The sequence below is a fragment of the Carassius gibelio genome, chromosome A15 (assembly GCF_023724105.1).
Source record: "Carassius gibelio isolate Cgi1373 ecotype wild population from Czech Republic chromosome A15, carGib1.2-hapl.c, whole genome shotgun sequence".
NCBI lineage: Eukaryota > Metazoa > Chordata > Actinopteri > Cypriniformes > Cyprinidae > Carassius > Carassius gibelio.
In genome coordinates, this window is record NC_068385.1 from 4785602 (window position 1) to 4807262 (window position 21661).

Below are 21661 nucleotides of genomic sequence, written 5' to 3' on the forward strand. Positions count from 1 at the left end.
AACGGAAGTGAACATGACGTTCTCCCCTCGAAGGGCAGTGCCCTGGAAGTTTGTCATTTGAAGGGTGTAGGACATTACTGTTGCATTTGGAACTCCCTTGGCAAAGGAAATAACTGTCCAAGTGTTACCTTGGCAACGCTGGGAGTGCAGTATGCAGCACTCAATAAGTTGTTGCAAATAAATATTAATTCTTATTATTTTTTCTATTCAAATATTGTTTAATTGTGCCCTATATACTTGCTTGCACTACCATCTTATATTTCCATCACTGACGAAAAATATTTTGACAAATTTTAATAGTTTTAATAATTACTTTCAGAAAAAAAAAATCAAATCGAAAAAGTGTGTGTTAGCATGGATGATTTAGGCCTACATAAACTTTCATTTTTCTGCATACTGCATTGTTTAAGATGGCTTTCAGTTCAATAAATAAAAAAAACCTACATTTTGGATTTTTATTCAGCAAAAGTGGGCAACTGTGATATGTACTGAACTTTACTGTAACTGACAGATTCCGTCCAAAACAAAACAAAAACAAAAACAGAAAAACAATCCAAAGGAGTGGGAGGGAATGGCAGTCTTCTGGTTTTGGGACAGAAAGGGGCACTACAATGACCCACAGTTACGACAGAGTGAAATTACAAGAGCAACTGAAATTGTAATGCTATAGACGGTTTCAACGGCATCAACATAAACAAACGTTACTGCGCGTGAGCGCTTTTGTGGACCCAACTTAACTTCCGGTAGACTCCAAATAGAATCAATAACAACAGCCAAGTCCCTCTAGAGTAGATATTTTTTGATAACAAACAAAATATGTTTGCTGCGTGGATCAGGCGGACTTAATGAAAATGCAAATTCATTCTTTGCCGACAGGAGATGTTTTAAAGCATAGACATAAAGCGCGAGAAATAGAGGTTTCCCCAGTAACAGCTGTAAACAAAGCAGAGCTACGTTCACACGCTGCTTTATCAGGCATATAACATGCAAGTCTTCTTTCAGAAATACAGCGATATAAAAACAACTGTGCCTCGTTTTGATATTTAAACATAAATGTAAGGAATTATTATTATTATTAAACGTGCAGTACGTTACGTAGTTATGTTACGTTACTCGTGTTTATTTAACGAAGCCTTTTTGAAAATCGATCAGTTTTAAAATTGTGGCGAGTCTCCAAAAATAAATAAATGTATGGGAAACACATCCCGCAGCACAACCACCTGAGTCCGACTTCAGTTTACTCATCACCTTGGCTTTAACTGCGTTTGTAGAAGGCACTGCAGCCAGACCGATATAACACAGACCGGAAGTTAACTTAGGTCCAGGCGCGTGCGCCCGATGAAACCGTCTATACATACATTTTACAGCAAATTAGAACATTTGTGAAATTCAATTCACTAAATTAATTACAAATAAATGTTCACTGCTACGATAGTGTGTAAACAGTCGGTTAGCTTATTTAATTCGAGTCCAATGTGGAGTTGTTAAAACATCTCAAAAGATTTAATGACGGCTTTTATCTCAGTTGATTTAATCTGGGTTGTGGCTGAAGTCAGTTGTAGTTCTTGTGTTTTTCTTTCATTCAGTAATTCTGTTTGTTAACAGCAGCTGTTCATCTCTAAAGCACAAACATCACTTAATAATTCACATAATTATCTGAACTGTATTCATGTGTTTTTGCAGAAGAGAGATCTGTTAGTTAGTCGGTTAGAGCCTGTGCTTCAGTCACACTGCATGATGTCCTGCTGCTTTATTTACAGTAAAGATGTCTTCGTTAAGTACTTCAGCACATACAGTAAATGTGGAGTTTGTGCAGGAAAGATGACTTTGTTAAGAATTTCAGCAACATTCATCACAACGTTTGTGTGTGTTATTGCTGATGATGAACTGCAGTGATTTGAGTTAAAGTCATGTCTGAACTTTACTATTATACATTAAGTGTTTGCAGTTTTATACTAAGAAATATTCCTTCTCAGTGGACTCAAATGAAATGAGTTAACCAAATGTTTACACACTAGCCTATCACAGCAGTGCAAAATCTTAGTCGGAAGTTAATTTAGTGAATTGAATTTAACAATGTTATTTACTGTAAAATGTATGTAGCCTATAGTATTACAAGTTCACAGTTGCTCTTGTAATTTCACTCATTTTTAGAAACTTCTACTGTCATTTTAATTATAAGTTTGTTGTATGTTACAGTATAATTCACAGTAAAATCAGTACATAAAAAATAAATCGTAGTGGAGAGCGGGGTCGAAAGTAACATGGAAAGAAATTAACAAAGCGATTTCTCAGAGCCTCTTACTGCATTTGCATCCCAAGCTATGACAGCATGTCTAGAGGCAACCCTTGACGGAAATGTCACATAATTTCGTCATCATTTCCTGCCATTAGGTACGTAATTTTTTAATACAAAAAGTAAATTATTGAGGCTGTAATTTTTTTTCAAATTACTTACATAAACTTGTTTTATGTGTCACAGTAATGATCAATCTACAGGTTATTTGCATTTTCAGAGTTTTTCAGTATAAAAGTAAATCGGGTTTAAATGTCAGAAGTTTCTGACGGAACAGAACGAAAGTAACAATTGTTACTTTTGTCCCACTACAGTGACAATAAGTATTTTCTGTGTCTTGCATCAATTATTAAAAATGGGTTATGTCATATTATGCAAAAAGAATATGTCTAGAGTGAGGGTCAGACAGACAGTACTGTTACATTGTTTAAGAATTTATATTATGCTAATTTAGTTCAATCTTTATAATGTTCATTCTGTTGAAAAAAAAAGGTTTTATAAAAATACATTTAAATTGCAATTTAAGTGTACACCGTTGGGTTTTGAGACATTTAATGAAACTTAAATTCAAAATGAACGTATGAAAATGTAATTATATATATATATATATATATATATATATATATATATATATATATATATATATATATATATATATATATATATATATATATATATATATTATTATTATTATTATTATTATTAACAAAATTTTTCAAAACTCAAAGTGTGAAGATGATTTTATTCTTCAACACGATTGTGTCGTCATTGCTTTAAAACCCACCCAACTCCTTCAACTCACAGCAGCTTAGCTTCACACAGTCGAGCACGTCAGGGAGAAACGCGATATCAGACTCGATGACTTCGGATAGGTGTTTAAAAGGGACATTCTGGAATCGTTCCCGGTACAAATGTGAGCCATGTGAGACTAAATATGGAATCATAAAAGGTAAGTTTTAAATTGTGTGTTCGATAAATCGCCTCTTAGTCCATTATGTACATGTAGCTTGAATGCGAATTACTGGTAGGGTGAATTCAAATAAATTGGGACACTTTTTGCCATTGAGATGACCTGGAAAATGTCCAAGTTATCCTGAATTAATTTTAAAGGTATAATTTCTCGTCGCGCGAAAGAGATGTTGTCGACAGCACAGTCGATAATAGTCAACTACCCAAAAGACTTTCTTACAAAACATACAGATTTTATATTTGTGATGTACAAATTCATAATAAAGTGATACATCGATCTATTAGACATCGAGAACACTGATCGCATCTTTAAGAGAACGTGTCTGTAAATGAGTCTGTTGTGCGAAAAACAGCCTACAGAGTAACTTACAAGAAAGAATGCTCTTTTACTCATCGTCGTTCTGTTTTGAGGACAGGTTACGAATTTACTGAAAACTGTGGGTGGTCCGACGAACAACAACAGATCAAGTCACCTTACAAACCATGCAGATATGGGACATTTAATGACGGATCTCAAGTCAAATGCCAAAATTGTCATTCTTGCCCAACTCCACTGTTTCCAGCGTCTGAATGCAGCACAACATCGGATGCAATCTGCTGTAGACAAGGGTACGTTTTAGGGTACTTTCATTTTTTTTTACTACTATTAATTTGTTTGTTGGTACCAATAAATTCAGTCTAATGTGGATGGATATATTGCTAAAGTTATTTATGGCTAGTCCACGATAACGGTTTGCGTTTATTCATTTTTGATTAGAGCCCATATAACCTCCATCTACACAAACAAGTTAGCTTGCTTTTCTCTTTTATTCCGATTTGCAGTGATAATATTGCAAATGTAACTTTTTTATTTTTTTTGCAGGGAGCAGGTTTTTGATGGAAAATGCATCCCTCAACCGCCACAGACCACAGAGATAACAGTAATAACGATTGTTCCACTTACTTTCAGCCCTCTCTAATGCTTTTTCATCGAAAACAGAGATATTAGCATAAACCAAAAGAGAACAAATACAACTGAAATGCAATAGAGCTTAATATAGGCTGTTTTTCTTTTTAGACTGCAAGTACGCCTGTCTTCACATCTAGCTCTGTAGCCAGCTCAAGCCTTTCTCAGAGCACTACTCAAAATGCCTTTACAGAGCCCTCTGCAGTCACTGAAAACTTTACTCCAAGCCCTCAAAGCTCTATGCCAAACACTTCTTCAAGTCCCAATGGAATGTCATCATTTAATCAATTCATAGGTATTGCTTTGCATCTCTTTAGCATATAGCCTACATAGGCTACAGTCCGGTTCAAAAGTTTGAGGACTGTACGATTTTGTATGTTTCTGAAAGAATTATCTTATGCTGTAGAAAAAAAATAGTTAAAACAGTACTATAAAAAAAATATTTTATTGCATTTGAATATTTTTTTAAATGTAATTTATTAATGTGATGGCAATGCCAAATGATCTATCAGAAATATTTTAAATGTGCTGTTTTTGGTGCAGAAGGAACATCTATTATAATCAATTGTGAAAACTGCTTAATATTTCTTATATCTTTTTAAAAGGATTCCATAATGCATAAAAAGAAGCAGCATTTTTTTAAATACAATTTTGTAAAAATGTAAAACATTAATTTTTTTTCCTGCTGAATTCAAACATCAATTTTACTGATCCCCAAACTTTTGAACTGGTATTGTACACATTTACAATATATCACCAACCCAAAATGTGTTCAGTACTTTTTGTTGATCTGTATCTAGATTGCTTATTAAAATTGAGACTATTCAGTTTGTACGTAAAATTTGAGAATGTGAAGGTGTTGGCATTGGTGCCGATGAAAAGCCGATTTGATGGTTTGTTTTCTCATGCATTTTTGTAGGGATCTATGTATGTTTTGGGATTTTATTAACTCTCATTCTGGTGTGTATCTACCTTTTCATCAAGAGGAGGTCTAAGCCTTTCAATGAAGGTCAGTGTAAAATATGAAGGAAATCCTGCAGGTTTTATACATACAAATATTTCCTGTCGTGACAGACTAATGCTGATCCAAAATATTTTAAAATTAACTCCTTAAAGACTTTCCTCTTGAACTTCTCTTGTATTTACCAGAATTTAAAAAATGCTGTAATGGAGCTAGTCATAAAAGCCTGTCCAAAAAGAGCATTGGCAGATATGAGGAGGCCATCTCTTACAACATAATCAAAGAGAGTAGTAACAATGATCACGTAACTGGATTGTCGCATCTGTTAGGTGGGTATTCAAAGAACAAACTAGTTTCACGTGACCCTAGATAACTCCTGATTACTGCTTAAGTGAGAAACTGTTAATTTTCTGTAAATCTGTTCACAGCACCTGAGGTCCAGGATGCACCTCTCAAAACCGTGCTGAACAACCTGGATGTTCTTGAGGAGCTTGTGTTGGTATTAGACCCAGACATCTGTGGTGCCAAGAACACACGTCACCTTGCCGCCCATTGCTCCTTTTCCTTTGCCTGGATCAATTATGCATATTCCATGAAGGACCACAAAAGCCCCCTCGTCGCCGTTTTGGAGGGTGTCGTCACCAAAAACCCACACTGGACCGTCAGCCACCTCGCTGAGCTGCTAACTTCCATCGGTCGCAATGATGCAGTGGAGATTTTAGCGAAGCTTCCTGCAGGTGTTTAAGAAAAATTCATGTGATATTTTAAGTACACAAAAGTACTCCGTTACTTAACGTAACCTCGGTTCCCTGAGATAGAGGAATGATTTCTGAGTCTTGCGAGACGCATATGGAAAAAGCGTTTTTTATACTGAGCTGAAGCCTTTTTCATTCATGCAGTGAAACTGCATGGCCAGTGGTTCATGCAGTTTATTAAAAAAAAAACTAACCCATGGCTAGGGAGCGGAGCTACCCTTGCCAAGGACTGCTTAAGTCTGATCATTCAACCCGCAAGCTCGTCGTTGTTTTCCTCCAAGGTAAATAGGAGAGAAACCAGATCGTGGGAAGGCCGCCTTCTGCGAACGAACAGGGGTAGACTGCTTTACTGGTAAAAAAGCAGGCCGCCTGTGAGCACAGTCATAGTGAGACACAAATTTGAAGCTGCCAATGGCAGCATCTGCTCCGATCTACTTCAGAGGATAGAGCCGCTTGATGTAAAGAGGGGCATTGATCTTTACATGCGAGACACGGATTGAAGCATAGTGGGAAGAGCAAGTACGCAGGCTCTGTATCGGTGTGAGATCACTTAGACCCGGTTGCTTAGTTTCCAAACTTCACCGTTTCTCTCTCCGAGGCTTGCTGAGAGAGGAGAGACATAAGAGTGGGGCTGTTCAGTGAAAGTCGGTCCGCAAGAAGAGAAGAGCGACACTCATGCTTGCGTAAGTGCATAACTCACTGTCTTTCTGCAGCTGAGTGCAATGGAGAGAGGTCTTGATTCGAGCTGGGAAGGTGTATTCATTGGCAAGCGGCTTCGGATCAGCGTGTAGTCGTCGTCGCTTAATGAGAAGAAATCTAAGAATCCTGTGGCGAACACCAGCTTATATAGCCAGAACGCCCCACCCATTCTGCCAGGTTTTTTAATACACTACACGAACCACTGGTCGTGCAGTCTCAATGCTAAATGAAAAAGGCTTCTGTTCAGGAGAAAAAAGTATTTTTTCCCATATGCGTCTAGCAAGACACAGTATGAGTATAGTATTGAAAGGGTAAAGTAATTCACATATTATACTGTATTATTCAACATAACCTCATAAATATTTTACATGTGGACATTTTTGAATTTGCATTTTCATATGAATCAAATTGTAGTGTGCATTTACATGAAATTGCCCACTTGAAAATAGTTGTTTTCTCATGTGATGGAGTATTTTTGTTCCTATAAGTTCAGTATTCAATGATAGTTGCAGTCCTGGGGTAAATCTGGGGTTACTTTGGATGAAAACAACACGCACTTCATTCATAACAGATGTGCATCTTGAGGCAATTTAGAAGCATTTAGAAACAAAGTCGAGACACACTTCTTGGGGTTTATCCTTAATGTTCTATGTGCATTCCATCTTTCAACCTTATTTAGCTCTAAAGGGGATAGTTCACCAAAAATTGATCATGATTTTTATTACGCCCAGGGCATTCAAAATGTAGATGACTTTTTTTCTTCAGTAGAACACAAACAAATATTTTGAACTCAACCCGTTGCAGTGCGTCAGACATATAATGGAAGTTAATGCAGACAATAAAAAATGTCTGGGGTTGCTTTGGATGAAAACAACATGCACTTAATTCAATGGATAACAGATGTGCATCTTGAGGCCATTTAGAATCAAAGACAAGACACACTTGTGGTTTATCATGCATATTCTATATACATTCCATCCTTCAGCCTTATTTAGCTTTAAAGGGATTCCCGTTACAGTCCGTCAGTCCTATAATGAAAGTAAATGGGAATCACGGCTTTGAGAGTAAAAAACAACAACAACCAAAAACACATACACTAACAAAACCAAATAAACCCTGTGACTCATGACTAAATGTTGAAGTGTAAATACATGAAATGATTGGTTTTTTTGACTCTCAAAGCCATGATTCCTATTTACTTCCAATATATCACTGACAGACGGCATCGGTTTGAGTTAAAAAGTTTCTACTGTGCCCTGGGTGTAAACAGATAAAAATTAAATGTTCATTTTTTTTGGTGACCTATCCCTTTAAAACTGCATAACACTATTAATGTTTCATTATTTACATTTTTGTTAAATTACTATAAAAATCATAAAATGTTATTTTTTTCTTACAATTTTTTTATATGAATCATAAATCTTGTAAATATAATTGTTTGCAAACCAATATAACAGGTTTTCAGTTTTTAAACAGGATTTGGCAACAAACCTTTTCTGAAACCAATATATCATAGTTACAAATGGTGAACAATTGATTTTTTTTGTATGTTCAGCACAAATACCACAATAAATCTTGAACTTTGTTCAAACATTGTACATCTTTATTAAGCAAAAACATTATAAATAAAAAAAGTGCATAGAAAAATTAAACAGGTTTAGAAATATGTATACAACTATATACAAACTTAGGGGTTGTTTGTACAAGGTAGCAAAGACACTTTTTTTTTTTTTAAGTCTATTTCGATACAACTTTTATTTTTTTAATGATCTACAAAGAAACAGATTTTCTTTTCCCAGGAAGCTCTGGGAGACACATTAAATCACAGGAGGTCTGACTAGTGCTTTGCATCCTTCATTGCACACACAAGCCAAATTTGCACAACAGAACAGACCAAGCAAATCTAGTTTTGCATTAGTATTACTTGATGTTGTCTGAACAGCTTGAGGTAGAATCCTTGCAAGTTTGGGGTGGTTTGATTAAAATCGGACATTTTAACCTTTTTAAAATCTGAGATATGCTAAATTTCAAGATCTTGACGGAGATTCCTCCTCCACACAAACGCACAGAATATGGAAAAAGCAGGAGACGACAACATGATTTAATGCCAGGAAACTTCTCCTTTAAGAAACTCAAATAAAATCAGACCACTAAGACATTTAAAATAAACAGCTGGCTCAAAACCTCACCTCATAAAAAGGCCACGTTGCAAGAACTCATCCTCAATGTTCAAGTTAGAAAATGGGGAAAATGGTTTAAAAGAACGGCAGAAAAAACCCTGAAGAAAAACTCTGATAAGACCTTGGTCATATACAAAAAGCACAGACCTATGGGTAAAAACTCCCATAAAGACAAACCAGGACTAAACAGAACGCCCATACAGTCCAAACGATGGCATCAGCTTGTTGATTTTTCTCCTGCATGAAGAAGAGAACCAACTCCCAAATCTTTCAAGGAAAATTAAGGTGCCAAGTGCCACCGTCTACTGAAAAACATTTTCAATAACTCTTCTATAAATATATATATATAGAGATTTTGTAACCAGTATACGCGCTTTCACACTCAGGACATTTTAAGCAGTTTCTAACTCCCTAGATAAATGTAAAACTCCAATTGTATGTGCAATTGTGGCATTAATGATTTATTGCAGGAACAATCCACATCATCACACCTTGACGCAATGAGGATTTGTTTAGTCACGATTAGCTTAAGTAGTGTCCTCTACTACAAGACGAAAAGAAACAAATATCCACTCAGGCATGATTTTGTTCCAACACAAGTCTCTAGAGGTATAAAAAGCACAAACATGCTAAAGCGTTGGCGTTTAGGAGTACTCCGAATTTCCACACATCACTGACATTTATGGGCTCGAGGTTGGAAATGGTGTATGGATTGCTTTGCTATTTTAGTACCAGGTGCATCAACTACAGCTCGCATCGGATCTCTGACATGACATGAAACCGAGGAAGTATCGATTTTATCCTCTTTAGGATTCATGTTCGGCTTAGCACCATGGAAGTCATCAAGTTTAAAAAACGCTTATACAGTTACACCACAGAACAAGCCCGCAGAAACAGAAGAGTTAGACCTGCCAATAAAAATAGATTATTAAAAATAAAGCCTTTGAGGAGAATAAAAGCGAGAAAAAAAAATGGTCACAGACAACAGAGTGAGTCTTTTTATCCGACTGCCATGTGCAAGGAATGGATCCATGGGTCATTCTGAGGGGTTTACAGTGTTGTCCTGAGCAGTGGGAGTCTTTCTCAGCTAAACATGAAAGTGTGATCCAAAATAAAATTGACGGATACAGATTAGAATACGTTCACATCACTTCCTTAGTAATATGCATGTTTTTACAGTATCTTCACTGCCGCTAAGCTTTCACACACACCAAGTTTTCTGCACAGTAATATGCTTCTCAAGCAGGGAGGTGAAGAATCCAGCACTTTAACGTCAGTTCAAGAAAGGAGACAAAGGGAGGATCGTTTGGAACTTGAGGTTTTTCAAGGGAACAGAATGCCCGAAACTCTTGGAAGCGTGTACCAGCTTTTGGAAAGCACAAAAAAAGCCTGCGAAAATAACAAAATAGTAGTCACAATTTTGCAGCAAAATATACAAGGACTCCGAAACCGAGATTCATTTCAAAACCACAACTATTCCGATAAAAATTTTAATGAAGCAAAGACGATGCAGCATAGTGGGAAATGTTCTTGAAAAGGCCATGGCCTTGTTACCACACATCTACTGGACTGAATGTCAACTGATCGGGAGGAATCCTGGTTGAAGGGTGTGAATGGCTCCACAACAATTGGTGGTCCTTATATGTGCTTGTTGAAGGACTTGAAAAGGTGACTGTTAAGCTTTGAAACCTTCAGCTTGGACCTGCCTTTACCAGACAAGCCTTGGTCCACCGTTTTTACCCATCAAACTCCATTGTCGTGCAGTTGCCCTGCAACTTCTCCAGCACTGCTCTTCAGTTTAAGAAGCGCCGACAGCGCTTGGCACCACAGTTGCAGCCAAGCTTGTTGCTTGCATCCTCTATGGGGAACTTGTAGTCATAAGTCAGCTCCTCTCCACGGTAGATTTTCCGTAAAGCAAAAATGACTATGTGCTTCTGACCCTCCACGTTGATGACTCGAGAGTAGCAGTTTGGCTCACAGGAGTGGTTGATGAACCGCGCCGCATTACCATGCATCGTGGCATCTACCACGTCAAAGTCGTCGATGCGGAACATATAGCAACCAATGCCCTGGTAGGAAGAGCAGAGGAAAGATGTGGTATTAGAGTGATATTCAGACTCTGACCCAAATATAGTACAGAAAATGATGTGAAAATAAATTATATTATATTATATATAAATATATATGGATAAATATATAAATATCGTATGCCTGCATCGTATCGCATTTACTGACATTTTTTGGCCATGACTACCCAAAATGAATTTCTGTTGTTAAACCTGGTGGTGATAAGTGATCACAAATACACACATCTGCTCTTAAAAAAAGCACATTTCCACTTACTTTGCCATCATAATACTTCTCTCGCTTGTCCGTGAGAACGGAACGAATGACAATGCCTGAATACTCAATGACCATCTCTCCCGCCTCGATGTTTCGTTTACAGAACAGGCCTCTTCCATGAATCGCAGACCTAGAGCAAAGATAAGTTACAGGAAATTAACGTGACCTGAGAGCAAAAGAGAATAAACTAGAAAAGGAATGCAGCATGGATTCCAAAGACTACATTTGCATTGGCTGTGTCTAAAACAGACATATTTTAAAGGGATAGATCACCCAAATAGTAAAATTATGTCAATAATAACTTACCCCTCATGTTGTTCCAAACCCGTAAGACCTCAGTTTATCTTTGGAACATGGTTTAAGATATTTTAGATTTAGTACAAGAGCTCTCAGTCCCTCCATTGAAACTGTGTGTACCGTATACTGTCCATGTCCAGAAAGGTTAGAAAAACATCATCAAAGTAGTCCATGTGACATCAGAGGGTCAGTTAGAATTTTTTCAAGCATCGAAAATACATTTTGGTCCCAAAATATCAAAAACTATGACTATTCAGCATTGTCTTCTCTTCCGTGTCTGTTGTGAGAGAGTTCAAAACAAAGCAGTTTGTGATATCCGGTTCGCGAAGGAATCATTCGATGTAACCGGATCTTTTTGAACCAGTTCACCAAATCGAACTGAATCATTTTAAACGGTTCGTGTCTCCAATACGCATTAATCCACAAATGACTTAAGCTGTTAACATTTTTTTTTTTTTTTGGCGAACCGGATATCACTACACTGTTGTGTTTTGAACTCTCTCACAACAGACACGGAAGAGAAGACAATGCTGAATAAAGTCGTAGTTTTTGCTATTTTTGGACCAAAATATATATTCGATGCTTCAAAAAATTCTAACTGACCCTCTGATGTCACATGGACTACTTTGATTATGTTTTTCTTAGGGCTGGACGATTAATCGGAAAAAAATCTAAACCGAAATTCATAACTTCTAACCGACGTAATTTTCCCATGTCTGTTATTTCGGGTTTTTAATCCTGTTAACACTTCCCCCTTTAAAGCATACTAGCGCATGTGTAGCCACATGACTCTGGCCCATCCAGTCAGTGGCATAAAAGCAAAACACGGAGGTGAACGCCGGTTCAACATATATAGTGAGTTTTGCGTCTTCACTAAACTTTGTCAATTGTGTTTGTTTTATGGTTTGGACATTCAAGCGATTAGATGATCGGATGTGTATTATTATATTGAGCTACCATGTTCGCGCAGCTGCACTGTGGCACAAACACTCATATAAACAGTGAAGATCACGCGCACAGAGGAACACAGAAACTAGTTGTCAGCGCTGTCCTGTGATTTATCACTAAAGTAGCTTAGAATCTCAAAACTTATCATAACATGTTTGTGTGCAGCGCACATGAAGCACAAGCGCGTGCATAGAGAGCAGCGGTCGGCGGTCGCGCTGCGGGTTCCTGGTTTGTCTCCGTTCTCGGACTGTTCTGTGTATTTTAACTGTAGAAAAGGCTGTTCCAAGTCAAAATTACGATACAGAAAACTACATCAGTATATCATCATAAACGCAGCCGTTTTTGTCTTACGTGAACATAAACCGATGAGAAAGAAAACACATGTGCAGTATTTTTGCTTGAAGAGACAACAGCCTAATAAACGCTATGCCTGTCATTAATGTTAATCAAGGAACAAAAGAAAATCATTCACTGATCTTGACTGAATATATTTAACTTCACTTGATTAATCTTTCTTTTATTTATAAAAAGAAAACTGTGTTTTTAAACTTTTAATTACAGTTTCTGTACTGAAATTTAGTTTAGTTGTATTTATTTATAATATTGCTTATTGATTTGTTTGTTCCTTTCTTATTACTGACCTATCTTATTACTTGTCTTTAACTATTTAATATTTGAAATTTATATTAATCTAGTTGTTTTTGCTATGGTATTTTTTTTTTTATCACAGGCAAAATTCCTCTTGCAGTGTTTTTGTAGGCTGCTTATTTTTGCTCACGTTATTCAGCTTCAACAGAATGCTTTGTAAAAATGTTTGACATCTAAATGTTTGACTTAAATAATATTACATTTAATATTGGATTTTTTTTATCTTATTGGATTTGAAACTAGGAATCGATAAGAATCGGAATCGATAAAATTCAAACGATACCCAACCCTAGTAAGAAATGTCACAAACATAGATAAAATAACTGCTGATAGTCAATCATATTTACAGTGCAAACCTAGTCAGTGAACTATGAGGGCAAAAAACAAAACAAAACCGAAAACAAAATAATCGTTCATTAATCGTAATCGATTAATCAGACTAAATCAAATATCTTAAACTGTGTTCCAAAGATAAACAGAGGTCTATGGGTTTGGAACAACATTAGTGTAAGTTATTAATAACATAATTTTAATATTTGGCTGAACTAACCCTTTAAGTAGATCTTAGGGGATGTTTACAAAAAAAAAAAAAAAGAGCATTTTTATAGATTGGCATGTCACCAGGGTTTTTTCCACATGTTTATTTTTGGGAGATCACTTGGTAACTACAGGTGGACATTTCCTTCATGCGACTGGTGACTTCATCTCATGCTCATATTTTCTACTGAAGTTGCTCAAATTTGGAATCAAAGAAAAGAACTGAAATAAACTCGATTCCTCATTTAAAGTTTAAAAATGGTCAACCTACCTGTAGACACCAACCGCTTCTTTAGATGTCTTCTCGAGATGTCTAAAGCGCATCGCCATCGGAAGCTCCAAACTTGTTGCACGCCTACAAAGTGCAATTTTATTTATTTGTCATGTGAATCAAACCACAGTTGACTAATAATAAAAAAAGAAAAAAAAAGAAAGAAATAACCAAGAAAGAGGAAATACGAACAGTAAAAGATTAGGGGAAGGGAATATGAAGGGAACACTGTCATAAAAAAAAAAAAAAAAACATCTTTTCAGTCTTCTTTTTTTTTCCCAACAAAAATATGACAATGAGTCATGATTATGAGATTATGAGTATCTCTCATAATAACTCCTATTAAAATATATATTTCTACAAATAAAATTAAAAACAAATCAGCAGCGGGATGGCTTTTCAACTGCGACTTCATGCACTTCTTATTTGACCTGGTGGATTTGAGAAGAATCTCATCCTCCTCCTCATCATAGAGGTCGGTGTCAGGAAGCTGTCTGTGTTGTGACGCCAGGAAGTTGAACATATCAAAGGTAGATTTCCTGTGAAACAGAAAAAAGAGCAGGTGTGAACTATACTCAGAAATATCACAATACTTGTGCTCCTAGATAACATCTCTTCTTGCTCTCCTAAACAAGTATACATTCGAACCCCCACCCCATGCCTGCAAGGCAACCAAGAAGCACAGTGCAGAACATTTTCTCCACTTTAAAACACCTACTTTCTTGTTGATCGTTATTAGTCATTTAGCTGCTTTCTATTCAAGTTAATGATATAGGGACATAACCCTAACAGAGACCTACTATTAATTACGCTATTTAAGACCACAAAGTAACTGGTTCTAAATTGTAAACCAAGACTTTCAATCAATTATAAAACACAACCGAATTAATAACACAATAAGGTCACAAATTAATCATATGAACAGCAAAGAATCACATATCAGTTTGCTGGAAAAGGCTCTTTATTATTAATTATAATTATTAATTATTATTATTATTATTGGTGGTATTAGTAGTATTACATAACAATTAAAATGTGTTTTTAGAAGTCAAATTGTTTGTCATCATGTACAATGATGAATTCAAATTATGCTGCACTTTATGCATTTGCCCACTGTCATATTCATGTCATTTTCACTGTGTGCTGTGTGTAAAATGAGTGTTACCTTGGCTTTATTTGAAAAAATATGATTCCCAATGCACACCAACTTCCCAGAATACTGAGTGCCTGGTTGGTTACAGTTACCTCCTTTTTGATTATATTTTTATTAAGCATTTATTTATTTAAAATACTTTGTCATCTAAAGTATAAGTATGTTTATTTAACACATTTATTTTTTAATCCATTGTCAAATTATTTTAAATTTCTTAAATACGAACAAAATAATATATACACACACACACACATATCGGCTTTATATCAGCTATCGCCCATGCTTTACAAGATATCGGCAGTGGCATCGGCTGAAAAAAATAAAATAAAAAAAAAATTAAAAAAAAAAATATATATATATATATATATATATATATTTTTTTTTTCTATCACTGTTACCAGCACTTAATTGACAGTTAAGCAAGTGAACTGACCTTAGGTAGACTTCAGAGCGGGCACAGCCACTTGGGTTAATGGGCAGATCTTCCTCCTGACTGGCTTGCTTGTGGAAGCGGAAGTTGTGACGCTGGCAGCGATTGGCCCCCTGGAGCTGTTCCACCAGGTACACTATGGCATCGTACAGCATTCCCATCACATGCGCTCCGCTTATCCCAGAAAAAGTGAGCTGCCTCAGTCCAGCGACAGCACGGGCCTCCTGGACTCCCTCGATAACAGTGGACCAAGCAACTGTGAATGTGAAAAATAAACATTTTATTTGGTTTACTCTATCGCATACGTTGTCAGTGTCGGCCGCTTGCTTAGACCTTTGTTGTGATAAACAGTAAATTGTGTTCAACTGAATTTAATTTTAAGTTTTGTCGGGTATAAAAAAAGGTTAGTATACCGCGGCAGCGGTCGCAGCAGCCCTCCAGTTAAGCCCAACTCTTGTGAATAACGAAGAGTGTAAGGACTATCGACTCCACCAGGCAGGAACACCAGCAGGGAATATAAGTATTGTTTTGATCAATCTCTTTTTCCTTCTACTAGTTTCATTTCTGTTTCAGTTTTTATAACCAATTCTAACTATGTGTTTCCAGACCCTACTATCACTACCACTCGCAAACCACGCATCACACAATCTTAACAACCTGCACACTTTGCCTATATCTGCTAATACACCATTTTCTTTTTCTATTGGTCTCTGGAATTGCCAGTCTGCTGTAAACAAAGCAAATTTCTTTACATCTATTATTAGTCATTAAAGCTTAATCTCATGGCCCTAACAGAGACCTGGATCAAACCAGAGAACACTGCTACACCTGCAGCACTCTCCAATAATTTCTTATTTTCCCACTCCCCCCGTTTGACTGGAAGAGGTGGTGGTACTGGTCTGCTCATCTCTAATGATTTGAAATGTAATACTTCACCATCTTTGGGTATCAACAGCTCCTTTGAATCTCATTCAGTTACTGAACTACCCTCTTAAAATACATTTTGTAGTTGTCTATCGACCCCCAGGACCACTATGGAGCCAAAAGAGTATCAATAAAGATAAATGTGTGTCGAGCCAAGTCAGAGGAGTCTCAAATGCAGTGAAGTTCACAGACCGCAAGCAGTTTGTAAATCAAGATATATGTGTGTGTGCATCAGAAATACATTTCTGAATCTTGTCCTGTGCATTTGTGAATCTTGAGTGCATTTGTAAATGTTGTTTGCATTTCTGAATTTTGTGTGCATTTCTGAATTTTGTAAGCATTTGTGAATCTTCTGTGCTTTTTACATTTTGTGTGTGCATTTGTGAATTTTGTGCGCATTTGTGTATCCTGTGTGTGTATTTATGAATCATGTGTGTGCATGTATGAATCCGGTGTGCATATGTGAATGTAGTGTGTGCATTTATCTTTATTGAGACTCTTTTGGCTCCATAGACCACTAGGTAACTTTTTGGATGAATTAGATGTGTTACTCTCAACCTTTCCTGAGGATGGTACTCCCCTAGTTATGCTTGGAGATTTCAACATTCACCTAGATAAACCTCTGTATGCTGATTTCCACACTCTGCTTGCCTCTTTTGATCTCAACTGAGTGTCAACTACTTCTACTCACAAATCAGGCAACCAACTGGATCTTACTTTTACGTGACACTACTCCACTGCAAATGTCAGATCACATCCTCCTCACTCTTAACCTCAACATGATCCCTGACACATCACTTACCCCTCCAAATGTCATCTTTCGATGTAACCTATGCTCACTCTCACCCTCCCTTTACTTCCTTCCCCTAAACTGTGCTACTGTTACTTTCTGCTCCACTCTTACATCTTGTTTAGACACTGTTTGCCCCTTGTCTTCCAGGCCAGCCCGTAAAACCCCTTCTGCTCCTCGGCTATATGATATTCTACGCGAACACCGTTCTAAGCTTAGAGCTGCTTAAACGGTGTGGCGCAAATCAAAAAATACGACTGACCTTAATATGTATCAATCACTCCTATCTTCCTTCTCTGCTAATGTCTTCACTGCTAAAATGACATACTACCATAACAAAATTAACAACCTAACTCAACCTTACTCGCCTAACTCTTGCATTCTTTTTAAAACATTTCTCACTTCTATGTACTCCTCCTCCCCCTCCAGCTTCATCTATAATAGCTGATGACTTTTCCACGTTTTTCATTAATAAAATTAAAACATCAGTGCACAATTTTCCACACCACAATAAGTCAAGCTCCTATCACCAGCAAACATACATCATTTACATCCTTCTATTCACTCTCTGAGGCAGAAGTCTCCAAACTCATCCTTTCTAATAATCCTACTACTTGCCTGCTTGATCCTATTCCATTTCATCTCCTTCAAGCCATTTCTCCTGCAGTTGTACCTGCACTCTCTCACATCATTAACACATCCCCCCACACTGATGTTTTTCCCTCAATATTTAGAAAGGCTTGTATTACTCCACTGCTTAAGAAACCCACCCTCAACTTAAGAAACCCACCCTCTGTTTTAGAGAACTACAGACCAGTTTCCCTTCTTCTTTTCATTGCAAAACACTTGAACAAGCTGTGTTCAACCAAGTCTCTGCATTTCTCACACAGAACAACGTCCTTGACAGCAACCAATCTAGCTTCAGAAGTGGACATTCAATTAAGACTATCTTGCGCTCTCAGTTGTTGAAGGCCTAAGACTGACAAGAGAAGAATCCAAATCTTCAGTACTTATCCTGCTTGATCTGTCCGCTGCTTTTAACACGGTTAACCACCAGATCCTCATATCAACTCTATTGGCAAAGGGCATCCCGGAAACCGCTTTTCAGTGGTTTGAGTCTTACCTAGGGGTGGGCGATATCTCGATATTTAAAATATATTGAGACAATTTTTAAACACGATATGGTTTTTGACATATCGTATATATCGATATAGTGCTCTGATTCCGCCACTTTGCTTGTTTGTCTTCTCTGTGCTGTGCTCGCCCCCCGCCTCCTTGATTTTATTCCCCCTCCCCTCGAGTGATGTCTCAAACATGGCGGCGTCCGCAACCAGACCGGAGGCTGCTGAACTACTATTAAAAAAAAGACAACTGAAAATACGTTGACGTGCGTGAAATGCGTCTACGCGTCACACTGTTTGTTTACATCTCGCGTAATGGCATACTGGGAATGGAGAAAGTTGTATTCTATCACAAAAACAGAGACTACTGTTATCAAAAGTATGGGAATACTTTAAACAGAGGACAAATAAAATGGCCCTTTGTTCCCTTTGCAAAACCGATATGGTGTACCACGGCAGCACAACTGCGATGCGTGAGCACCTCATAGGAAAACATCTTGGCGCTCTCCGGTGTTACGGTTTAACTGGTTACCGTGTGATCTGGTGACCAACTTCCTGGTTCAGGTCTGATATTCTTGCGCTTGTGGCATTCTGAAAAGTTGAGATGTTTTTAACTTGACGCGGTGCGGACGCGCCTGTAAAAAACGGGCGCACCGCGCCGCTTCCATTATGAGCGTGCTTATCGAGCGCCTACATTGGAAATAACGAACTTGAGTGCGCAAAAGACATGATGTGAACGGCCCCTTAAAAGACAGCGCGCCGCGAGACAACAGTCACAAACCACCGAGCTTCCCAGAATTAGCTCCAGTTCTCTGGAAACCATCCTAAACCATAGCAGAACCCTGACTACATTTTATGGTTTGTGATGCTAAAGAACATTTCTTGACGTCTCAGACAGCTAAATTTATGGCTACTGTGGTTTAATTATAAACGCTATAATAAACTCATATTTACCATAGTGAAATAATTTTATTTGCCTCTTTATTATTTTATACTGTAAAAACTTCAACCACATTGGTTGAAAGTGAATAAAGGTTGAAATATCATATTAGAAGTTGTACTTATATTAGATTATATTATTTATTGTAATAAAAATAATCGTTAGATTAGTCGACTAAACAAAAAAAATAATCGTTAGATTAGTCGACAAAAAAAATAATCGTTAGTTGCAGCTCTAATTTACAGAACTGTAAAGGTAAACCCGTCAAAATAAAAGTATACTACTAATATTAACATGAAACGAACATAATTTAGGGAATAATCACACAACATTTCTTCCATGTATTATTTTTAATGGTAAATCCCCTTTGTTTACCAAAAAAGGTTTGCTTAATCTTCAATAATTAAAAGATAAAATAAATGAATGTTTTATGCCTTCATTTGCTAACCAGAAAAATGTGAATACACAGAATTTCAGAGGAGAAAAAACATTTCACATAAGGCTATTTTAAGAAAAAAAGTTGTTTTTATGCATTTAAATAATTACACTTGCTTAAACACAGAATTAGATAACAATAAAACATATGGTAAAGAAAAAAATAAAACATTTCATAGGGCCCTAATCATGTAATATTTGGCATTTTTGTTTTTATAGTAGTTTTTGGGGGGTTATTTTTCCTGTAAAGATATCGGGATATAGCAAAATATATTGAGATATATTTTTTGCTCCACATCGCCCGGCCCTAGTCTTACCTATCAGATAGGTCCTTCAAAGTATCTTGGAGAGGTTAGGTGTCCAAGTCACAAAATCTAACTACTGGGGTGCCTCAGGGCTCAGTTCTTGGACCACTTCTCTTCTCTGTGTCTACATGGCATCATTAGTTTCTGTCATTCAGAAACATGGCTTTTCATACCACTGCTATACTGATGACACTCAACTCTACCTCTCATTCCATCCTGATGATCTGACGGTAGCTACTCGCATTTCAGCTTGTCTAACAGACATTTCTTGCTGGATGATAGACCATAACCTTCAACTAAACCTTGCCATGGCAGAACTGCTTGTGATTCCAGCAAACCCACCGTTTCATCACAATTTCACCATCAAGTTAGGCACATCAACTATAACTCCTTCAAAAACAGCCAGAAGCCTTGGTGTTATGATTGATGATCAGCTGACTTTCTCAGACCACATTGCTAAAATGGTCCGATCCTGCAGATTTGCTTTATTCAACATCAAGAAGATCAGGCCCTTTCTTTCGGAAAATGCTGCACAACTCCTTGTTCAAGCTCTTGTTCTGTCCAGGCTGGACTATTGCAATGCTCTCTCTTGACAGGTGTTCCAGCCAGTTCGATCAAACCTTTACAATTAATCCAGAACGCGACAAGCAAGATTAATTTTTAATGAGCTGAAAAGAATACACGTCACACCTCTGTTTATCAATTTGCACTGGCTACCAATAGCTGCTCGCATAAAATTCAAGGCATTGATGTTTGCCTACAAAACTATCACTGACTCTGCACCCATTCACCTAAATGTATTACTTCAGATTTATGTGCCCTCTAGAAGCTTGCGTTCTGCCAGTGAACGTTGCTTGAGTGTGCCATCCCAAAGAGGCACAAAGTCACTTTTACGGACTTTTAAATTAAATGTTCCTTCCTGGTGGAATGACCTCCCCAACTCAATCCGAGCAGCTGAGTCCTTAGCCATCTTTAAGAATCGGCTTAAAACACATCTCTTCCATCTTTATTTGACCCTCTAACTTTAGCACTCACTATTCTAATTCTATTCTTTAAAAAGTCTAACTTCCTTTCTAATCTTTTTGTATTCTATTTTCTTTTCATTATGCAATTGTATGTAAAGACCTCTAACACTAATTTGTTCTATTCGTTTTCTATTCTATCTGTTTTTTTTTTTTTATTATATTATTTAAAAGTCCTTGCTACGTATACTGTGTTACGCTAACTGAGACTTGTTATAGCACTTATATATATATCATTCAAAAATGTAAAAACACTACAATTTACATGCACACATTACATATTTAGGTATTTGGGCTGCCAATGGCAAATTAATTATGAAAAAGTTTGACAATAAATATTACCTACTCACCATGCATTTTGCATAATTTTAAAATAAATAAACTGATTCAGTAGAACAGCTAAAAACAAATACAAAATAATTGTTAAAAAACATTTTCATACTGAAAGTACATCACATTTTTACATTTAACAGCATATTTTTTCCAACCACAGTCAAAGAGATGACCTCCTACCCTCAATACTGTCTGCTTCTACACTGAAGCCGTCATCACTAGTGATCTCAAAGCGTAGGTGGGGCTGGTCTCGGCTGGGAGGACTATGCTCTTCACCATCTGAGGGAGACATCTCATCATCTGAACAGGACAGCATCCCTAAAAGAAAAGAGTCTCACTGTTTTATCCATCGAAACAC

General features: G+C 37.0%; 2 protein-coding genes across 2 annotated transcripts in view; one reads left to right on the top strand and one right to left on the bottom strand.

The window, feature by feature from the left end:
• The first annotated feature begins 3080 nt into the window (after positions 1-3080).
• LOC128028985 (IGF-like family receptor 1) lies at positions 3081-8217 on the top strand. Its single transcript, XM_052616409.1, has 7 exons — positions 3081-3245; positions 3682-3874; positions 4128-4185; positions 4323-4506; positions 5131-5220; positions 5361-5501; positions 5601-8217. The coding sequence occupies exons 1-7, from the start codon at positions 3155-3157 to the stop codon at positions 5915-5917; spliced, it is 1074 nt and encodes a 357-aa protein (XP_052472369.1). The 5' UTR covers positions 3081-3154; the 3' UTR covers positions 5918-8217.
• Positions 8208-21661, bottom strand: part of LOC128028980 (histone-lysine N-methyltransferase 2B) — a 43809-nt gene continuing 30355 nt past the window's right edge. Inside the window, exons 32-37 of the mRNA XM_052616402.1 lie at positions 21484-21621; positions 15437-15689; positions 14282-14389; positions 13851-13934; positions 11150-11279; positions 8208-10875 (exon numbers count right to left, since the gene is read on the bottom strand). Coding sequence (XP_052472362.1) covers positions 10600-10875; positions 11150-11279; positions 13851-13934; positions 14282-14389; positions 15437-15689; positions 21484-21621 — 989 coding nt within the window. The 3' untranslated portion in view covers positions 8208-10599. The remainder of the gene's footprint in view (positions 10876-11149; positions 11280-13850; positions 13935-14281; positions 14390-15436; positions 15690-21483; positions 21622-21661) is intronic.